This window comes from Pundamilia nyererei, unplaced genomic scaffold, assembly GCF_000239375.1.
Source record: "Pundamilia nyererei isolate P.nyererei 1_Seehausen unplaced genomic scaffold, PunNye1.0 scaffold00060, whole genome shotgun sequence".
NCBI lineage: Eukaryota > Metazoa > Chordata > Actinopteri > Cichliformes > Cichlidae > Pundamilia > Pundamilia nyererei.
Window position 1 is genome coordinate 123,714 of NW_005187461.1, and position 8,648 is coordinate 132,361.

Consider the following 8,648-nt stretch of genomic DNA (forward strand, 5'->3'; position numbering starts at 1 on the left):
CTTTACTCGTTCCTTGAAAAAAGTAATCGGATTACAGTAACGCGTTACAAGTAACTGCCCATCTCTGGCTGTGACTTGGGTCACCATAAGAGGACAGTTCCCTGTCGCTCCTGGGCCGCCCAACAACCCGTTCTCTTGTGCTGTTCTGCAGGAAGAACGAGAGCCTCCCTCAGGAGGAGCAGAAAGCTGAGACTGAGGAGCCCACCATCGACGAGCCAGGTAGATGCAATTCAAATATATGTTAAAAATGTTTTTATCATTAAGAGGAGTTTCTCTCATGCAGCGTGACATCTTTAAGTAACGTCAACACTCTTCTGAACAGTATTTACAAATGCAGGACATTGTGCTGTGTGTATGATCATAGGTGTCAAACTCTGGCCCGCGGGCCAAATTTGGCCCGCAGCCTAATTACATTTGGCCCGCGAAGCCATACCAAATGACTATCAGAGCTGGCCGACTGGTATTATACAGCTAATGTATATATTGTTTAGTATTAAGCTTTGCTTGTTCCATATTCAATTTTTCAGCAAAACCTGTTTGAGTCCATAAGAAAAGATTCATTCTTCTATCTGAAGTTTTTTTTCATATTAATGTTAGCCCGCGACTTTGTTCCAGTTTTGAATTTTGGCCCACTGTGTATTTGAGTGTGACACCCCTGCTTATTGGATCTTAGAGCCGCAGGAGGAAACCTCGACCTCACCGCCTCCGAGCAGTGAGCCAGTGGAGGTTTCTGAGCCTAAGCCAGAACAAGCACTAGAAGCAGAAACCAAGAGCCCAGAAGCTCCTCCAGAAGCTGAGCCCATCACTGAGCAGCCGCAGAAAAACGAAGACGTCGGTCAAACTGCTAACGCTGACAAGGCTCCTGAAAAAGTAACGTTTGACATCCCGGGCCGTATCACTGCGTTACTCTTGACTCTGTCATGCTAAACTGCCCGACTGACTCAGTACAGCTAAAAAGATTTTTTTCTAATTACTATCAAGAAATCGAATAATAATGTTCATCGGATAACTGGTTACTAGTTCCCAACTGTTGTGCGTGTGTTTTTGTAGGAGGAGGAAGCTACTGGGGATGACTGCGGTGGTATGTACCGTCTTCTTATTGTCTTTCAGGAAAGTCTCAGATTGCTTATCTGACTGTAACGCCAGTTCATCTCTTTGGACTTTAAATAGTCGATTCATTCACTGCTTGAGTGTGACTGCAGAGTTCATCTGGAGACCAGAAGTCTGATATTGTCATTCTTGACTGACTGATTGCCAGCAGTGCCCTTCTCCTACTGTATCTGCCTGTCGCCCTCTCTCCTCTGTAGCTCCAGTCAGCTGCGATGCATTTAAGAGCTGCCTGATGCACATTCCCTTCACCTCCGAGTGCCTCGACAACATCAACGCATTCTTCAAAGAGAACGGCATCACTCCTCCCCAAATACCTTCGGTGCCTAAACTACCCACCCGGCTCTCTGACTTTACCAAGTACTTACCCACCCTACCCCCAGAGATACGCCAAGAGCTCTCCCAGATCAGACTCACACAAGTTCCCCGAAATATTGCCCAGACTTTCACCGAGCTTTTGCCCCAAAGCTCGGAAGTCTCAGTGGGCCCTAGTCTGTCCGGTATTTCCCAAAGCCTCTCGAACGTCCCGCAGAAGCTCTCCCGGTTTCCGAGCTTGGCGCAGCAGTATTTCAGGAACATTCGGAACCACCTCAACAGCCTTATGCCTCAAGATGCCTAAGAAACAACAACAACAGCAAAAACAGAAACAAGACAACAGTCAGCACGATGTAGAACTGAGCCGGCTCGTGCGACACTCCCCTCTCCCTCCTCCTCATCATCCACAGCTGCGATCCCGATCCCCTTCTCCCTCCTCCCCTAACGGCAGCATCCTCGAGTTGCCCAACGTGCCATCCTATCCACGCCTGCCACCCATCGTCAGCTCCCCTTCCAAGCAACCCAGACCCCTATCACATCAGCTGTCTGGTCTATCTAACCCAGCATTCTTCATCGAAGATGACTCAGACATCTCAGCAATAAGACCTGCAGGTGAATCCACATCAGTGTAGCGTTCACTGTCCTCTCACTCCCTGTACATCCTGAACTCAGTCATACTGCATGCGAGTAAACGGCCGTCTCGTCATACGTGACAGACTCTAAAATCAACCTGGCAGGTATCTGACACTAAATCAAATACGAACCATCAGTAAAGGATGCTTGAGTTCAGATGTTTAGCTCGAGAGTCTGTGCAGGGTAAAAAAGTAGCTCTTTGTGTTGTTGAAGTACATTTTTGTGTCTTTTTGTGTTGCTTTGTCGTTCCTCGAATAAGCTCACCTCTGACCCCGAGTTTGCTCAGAACATAGACGGGTAAGGTAAAGAGCCGCACGGAGCTAAGGTGTTCCAAAGGACTGAAATATACTGATGCCATCTATTTTCTTCATCACTTTGATGAAGTCTGTCAAATGACTGTTGACAGAAGTGTGCCAGTGAATCATGAGCCAGATTAACCAGATTGTTTGGCTTGCAAGATTAGTAAACTAGTCCTTCACTACCAGGGCGTCTATACATGGCCTAGTTCACGCGTGAATCCTCTTCATTAGCCCGCTGTAGGTCGCGACCTTTCTCCCAGCCTGCCCTGCTCCTGCTTATACTCGTGACCTGCTTTGTCTTTACTTGTTTTGTGTTTTGCAGTACTTTCAGTAGTTCGTGACGCTCACGTTGCAGCATCAGTTTTGCCTGTTTGCAGTGATGCGGTGGCCTTGACTAAATGAAAATAAATGTCTGTTTCTCCAGAGAGCTCCAACATCAGCCTTCGCCCAGCTGTTAATGTAGAGGACGTTGACTCTGATCATGAGAGGGCAGGAGGAGCAAAAGGAGGAGGAGGAGGAGGGGAAGAACAAATCCCCCAAATCCTCACCCCACAGGACCCAAAGCTTACAACCCTCACTGTTCCTGTGACCCCTTCAGGTCGTCAAAGGTGAGCTAACAGGGGATTTATACTTTAAATCTATCCCATAGGTGCAAAGCCTACGGATGTAACTGCACGTCGCGTTGACGCAGTGAGCAGCTGGAGGGAGGTGTTTCCTTACAGCTATTACAATTGTTTCGGCAAAGCCGAAAAGCTTGAGGGACAATTTAATTTACCTAAAAAACTCTGAAACATTTCACGGCCACAACAACGAGTGACGAGCTGGGAAACTAAAGGGGCAACATTTTCCATTTTTCCATTATGGATGGCTCCGCATGTGAAACGCTGACCTCATAAACACCACCATCCACTGACATGGTTTACACGATTAACACTGCTCTACAAATTCACAGCAGAAGACTGAATCAGCAGTAAAACTGCATAAACATCCATATTTTTAATATGATCACTAACCAAAATAATTCTGCTCTTAACTGACTGGCTTCTATAAAACTCGCTGTAAGATTTAATTAAACACTAAATATTTAACCATACGTTGTTAGATGTTATTTTGTAAGATACACTAAACGATGAAGATAAGAAGCTGTCCTGCTGTCTTTCCCGTGTTGGGAAATCGTGGATGCCGCGTCCTCCTAAAGAGGAGAGCAGCTGTGCAGCTTGTAATCAGATGGTACGGGGGCAGATTAGTGCCCATAGCACGTCTGTGAGCACCGTTCATGCTGAACAATATCAATATTGCTGTTTTCTCTGTCTGTAAATGCAGCTTTGGTTGTATGTTATCAACAGACTCGTGTGTGTGTTACGTTTAACATTTTGCACTCACGTTTTGATCTCAGTTCATCTCAACTAAATATTTTTAACCCTTTTCTCTCTCCTTACGCTTTGCATCTACAGTAAAGGAGATAAAGAGTAAGGATCCTGTTTGAATTGTCTCCTGGGGCTTTTGTGCACGCTCTTCCAACAGTGACCACTTCCACCATGACACTATAGATGTATTTGTGTAGCATATATGCAATCCTGCCATTATATCTCATAACACAGAAATAAGAAGTAGACTCACTGGGATACATGATCTGTGTGCGAGCTTCTCTTTGTCATGTGAAGCATTTTCATCCAAATATTTGTAGCAGCAAAAACAGAAATGCAGTTGTTTCATCATAAAAGGCGTTTGCTGTCAGAATTGTCACATATGTCTTTCATTGTTCCATTTTGGAGTGAAATGCTTCACACTTCCTACAGTCTGTTATGCTTTCTGTGATTCACCCTACTGCCCCCTACTGTCCATCTTATTGCTCTGCAGTCTTTCCAGAGTCACTGCTGCTGCTTTTGTCTGTATTTTAGTGTCCTGCAGAACAATGTGCGTGCACTCAGAAACATATCCTATCCTTTCTGCACGTAAAAACTCTGAAAGCTGCCAAAAAGACGAGGAAACGGGCACGTACAGTTTATGCAGAACACAGAAAACAGTTTGTTTTATGAGTGGTTTGGAAAGAGCGCTTCCTGTTTTGTGTTGCTGTGTCTTGTGATGTTCTGTTGTAAACTGTGATGGTACTGTTTCTACTTTTGCACGGCTTTGTGCTTTTGGTTGTTTTCATAACGTAGCAAAAATAAATAAACAAATGCATCACAAGCCTGCTTCATCACTGTGTCACCTGCTGGTCACATTACTGTGAGTGATTTAGACTTCCTTATCTGTGTCCTGGATTAACTCCGTGTTTTTCCCTGCTTGAAACGTCGTTCTTCTGTTTGACAGTAGTGGAAGGAATCGCAGGAGCGTCTGGACAAAGATGTAAGATATCCGATCCTTACTGGTGTCCTGCTGCTTTTTCATCCACTTTCTAATATTTTATCCGTGCACTTTCCCATCTGAGTCCTTGCTCACTTATTTATTCAGTCATCATTTCTATTTCCACAGTCATTGACATGGATAGCTGCATGTAGCTTTTCCATAATCTGCAGTGATGTTAGGCTTTACTGTGTGAAATAAAGAGAATAATGTGACTAAGGCAGCACAGTCTCAAAGTTGCCCCGTCTGCCTGACTTTGACAGCAGGAGGCTTCATTCTGAAAGCGAGGATGACGATGAAGAGGCAAGCATCCCCGTCAGAGCCTGGCCCAGCCAGTCCAGCCTGCACAGCACAGACGACGTGTGAGCGTGCACACACCAAGATAAATAAGTGACATTTACAATAAGAAAAATCGGCATCATCTAAATAAATTGATGTCTCCGTGTCCAAGTCTGAAAGAACGTCCAGCATCTTCTGCCAGTCAGACCAGCACGGTGGTCAACGAGAGGCTTCAGGAGCTCGTCAGGATGTTCAAGGAGAGAACGGAGAAGGCCAAGGAGAAACTCATCGACCCAGACAGCTCGGATGAAGACAGCATTATCACCTGTGAGTCTCGCACACAAACTGAACTGACACATGTTCGAGAAACAAAAGAAGTCAAAAAGATTTGCCGGTACATTTCAGTGTATGTGGATAGTAGCATGTGTGTGTGGATGTTACGGTGCACTTCACTTCCAGGTACGAAGATCTCGAGCCTTGCACAGCCATGAAAGCTGCCACTCAAACACAAGACTGATAAAATTACATAAAACTGCCCAGTGACTGTCACACACAGGTGAGCAGCTTCTGCCACCCACTCCTCAGCCACCCACAGAGTTTTACCCACAGTGTCCCTCATTCATCCCACTATGTAGTTAAGCCCTTCCCAAAGTAGCTTCCTGTAGGTCACAGTCTTAAAGACAAACAGATAAATCAGTGCTTTGTTTTTAGCGAGGGGGTTGGTTTCACAGAGAAATGTCAGTGTATAAAGATTTGTGACCCCAGGAAGCTGCTAAAATGTTGCAGCCAATGGGATCCTAATAAAACCAAACTAAGGTCTGTGTGCACACGTGTGCCACAAGCACCTCTGACAACAGGCTGATCGCATTTTTCTCTGTTGTTGTCACGACAGCTTCTAGTTACATTTAGCATCTGTTATTGAGAAGCTGGTCAGAGCTAACCCTTTGTGTCACTTTTACCTGTGCTAAAGTCCAACATGTCATCTGTGGCACCCTGTAAACAGCTGTAGAGTCCTGTGGTCTGCTTACAGATGGATAAACCTTTAACACTTTATTTGTTCCAGTATTTATATAAATGTCTACCAAATGCTAAGAAGGTAATAAAGCTTTGCTGAATCCTGTCTTGAAGGCACTGTTTTCTTTCTTTCTGGCTCTTCCTTCCTCCAGCTCCTCCTCAGCCTCCAGCTCCTCAGCCTGCTCCTGGAGCTCAGCCGCCAGATGAGAACGAGACGCAAGCAGGTCCGTCAGGAGGAGGAGGAGTAGAGAGCAGAACGGAGGAGGAGCAGCCTGGCCGTTGCTGCAAGGTGAAAACACCTCGGTGGATACGAGCCTGTGTGCGATTCCGCTTCCCCGCCAGCATCGACCCTTTCACCAGTGAGAACCCAGCGAATGCGTCACCCTCTACCGCCTTCAGTGTTGTGCTGGACAGTTACTGGAATCATACCTCACACACACCCACAGGCTAAGCCACACAAATCGGACCAGATATTTCTGAGAAACAACCCCACACGCATTTATCAAGTGCTTTGATTCTTATCTTTAAAGGAAAAGAACACGAGAAACATGACATCATGTGAGGTTTGGGAAAAGGTCAAACGACTGCATTGTCCTGTTTTTACAGAAACCCGTGTTCCAATCATTTACTTTTCTTTGTGAGACTTTATCTTTTCTTATTCTTTTGCATGTTTTCTTTAATAGCACTTGGATCTTGCATGGTGGTAGCTGATGCTTTCTTAGTTACCGATCCAGTCTCTCCTGGTCTACACTCTGCACCTCTGTGAACTGTCCACTCACTTAATTCCCTGATTTCTTCCTCTTGTCAGACCTGATGTACGTGCTCTGGATGTTTTTGGTGTCTCTGGCCTGGAACTGGAACGTGTGGTTCATCCCGGTGCGCTGGGCCTTCCCCTACCAAACCCCGGACAACATTCACTACTGGCTGTTAACCGACTACCTGTGTGACCTCATTTACATCCTGGACATCGCTGTTTTTCAGCCGCGCCTGCAGTTTGTGCGTGGAGGGGACATAGTGGTGAGTGTGTCAAAGGAGTAATGTGGACACTTGTTGTAGTTTAAGAGTATAATTGTGCACATTTTGCTTTTGTTACAGTGTGACCAAAAGGAGATGAGAAAGAATTACATGAAAACCAAACGTTTTAAGGTAAAACATTAAGAAAGTGAGGTACATGTCAAAGGTTGTGTTTTCTTTGCATTTAAAGGGTAGAATCAGTCATTAAAGTGAGATCCTGTCGTCTCACTTTCAGTTTGATGTGGCCAGCCTTGTTCCCCTTGAGCTCTTCTATTTTAAAACTGGCATCAACCCTCTGCTCCGCTTACCACGGCTGCTGAAGGTGAAACCCTGACACCACACAGCGAACGTCTCCTCCAACAATCTCACTGCTCGCTCATTTCCTGGGCTCCACATCACCTTTAGTTTTAGGAATCAGTCATTTACAGTTTCGTCACAGTTTCAAATACTAAGCTCTACAAATATGTTCCTTCCATATCTGCAGATCAAGTCCTTCTTTGAGTTCAATGATCGTCTGGAGGCCATCTTGACCAAAGCCTATATCTACAGGTCAGCGTCACACTGCATTGGTCGTGTCCTGATATGTTAGCACTCGAGTGGCAGGAAAAATTGTGACTGCATTGTCCTCATTTCCTTTTTGAAATAAAGTTTTAAGAGACATACAAAGCTACCGAGTCACAGATGAACCAATCTGCTGTTAGATATGCATTTCATGTATTTTCCTGTGTTTTCCGTCTCTTAGGGTGATTCGTACCACCACCTATCTTCTTTACTGTCTGCACTTTAATGCCTGTCTCTACTACTGGATCTCTGACTTCATAGGACTGGGACTGACTCAGTGGGTGTACAATGGCGAGGGTAACAGGTTGGTGGGCTGTTTTTAGTAGCGGCCATGTGTCTTTTAACCAAATGACTGCTTTGAAGATAAGAACAGAGTGTTTCTCTTCTCAGTTACATTCGCTGTTACTACTTCGCAGTGAAGACCCTGATTACCATTGGGGGTCTGCCAGATCCCACCACCCTGTCTGAGATCATCTTCCAACTCATCAACTACTTTATCGGAGTCTTTGCTTTCTCAATCATGATTGGACAGGTAGGCGCACACGTGCGCCTCATGTACAGTGCCATGAAAAAGTCTTTGCCCACCTTCCTGATTTCTTTTTTAAATATTTTTCTCACACTTAAATGTTTCAGGTCATCAAACAGATTTTAATTTTACACAACGATAACCTGAGTATAAAATAGTTTTTAAATGACAAAAACACCTGTGTGAAAAAGTATTTGACCCTTGGTTAAATGATGAATTAACTGCGACTGACAGTTGAGTTCAGTTTCACTAACCGCACCCAGGCCGACACTGGAACGTGTCTGACAAAGTGAAGTCCGCTAACACAAAGCAGCTCATCACTGCACGATGTAAACAAACATGAAGAAAGTCATCGGCACCTGTCAGTCTGGAAAGAGTTACAGCGCATTTCTAAGGCTTTGGGACTCCAGCGTTAAAGAGCCTGGAACTATGGTGTTATGGCCCTGGCCATATTTTGGATCACGTTGGCTGGATTTTGTTCTGTGTGTCCTGTGCCTTTAAGAGTCTCTGCAGGTCCTTCCTGATTGGAGAGCTGGCAGCTGCTGATTGGTTCC

General features: G+C 45.2%; 1 protein-coding gene across 4 annotated transcripts in view; it reads left to right on the forward strand.

The window, feature by feature from the left end:
• Positions 1–8,648, forward strand: part of LOC102206288 (cyclic nucleotide-gated cation channel beta-1) — a 21,559-nt gene that overhangs the window by 9,377 nt on the left and 3,534 nt on the right. For 2 of the 4 annotated variants that reach the window (XM_005734726.1, XM_005734727.1), the window contains exons 17-31: positions 152–219; positions 674–870; positions 1,051–1,081; positions 2,779–2,962; positions 3,809–3,823; positions 4,668–4,703; positions 4,964–5,062; positions 5,152–5,306; positions 6,146–6,352; positions 6,802–7,010; positions 7,089–7,139; positions 7,243–7,329; positions 7,492–7,556; positions 7,750–7,872; positions 7,959–8,100. In XM_005734726.1, coding sequence (XP_005734783.1) covers positions 152–219; positions 674–870; positions 1,051–1,081; positions 2,779–2,962; positions 3,809–3,823; positions 4,668–4,703; positions 4,964–5,062; positions 5,152–5,306; positions 6,146–6,352; positions 6,802–7,010; positions 7,089–7,139; positions 7,243–7,329; positions 7,492–7,556; positions 7,750–7,872; positions 7,959–8,100 — 1,669 coding nt within the window. The remainder of the gene's footprint in view (positions 1–151; positions 220–673; positions 871–1,050; positions 1,082–2,778; positions 2,963–3,808; positions 3,824–4,667; positions 4,704–4,963; positions 5,063–5,151; positions 5,307–6,145; positions 6,353–6,801; positions 7,011–7,088; positions 7,140–7,242; positions 7,330–7,491; positions 7,557–7,749; positions 7,873–7,958; positions 8,101–8,648) is intronic. The other 2 variants (XM_005734728.1, XM_005734729.1) reach the window with 2 other exon arrangements.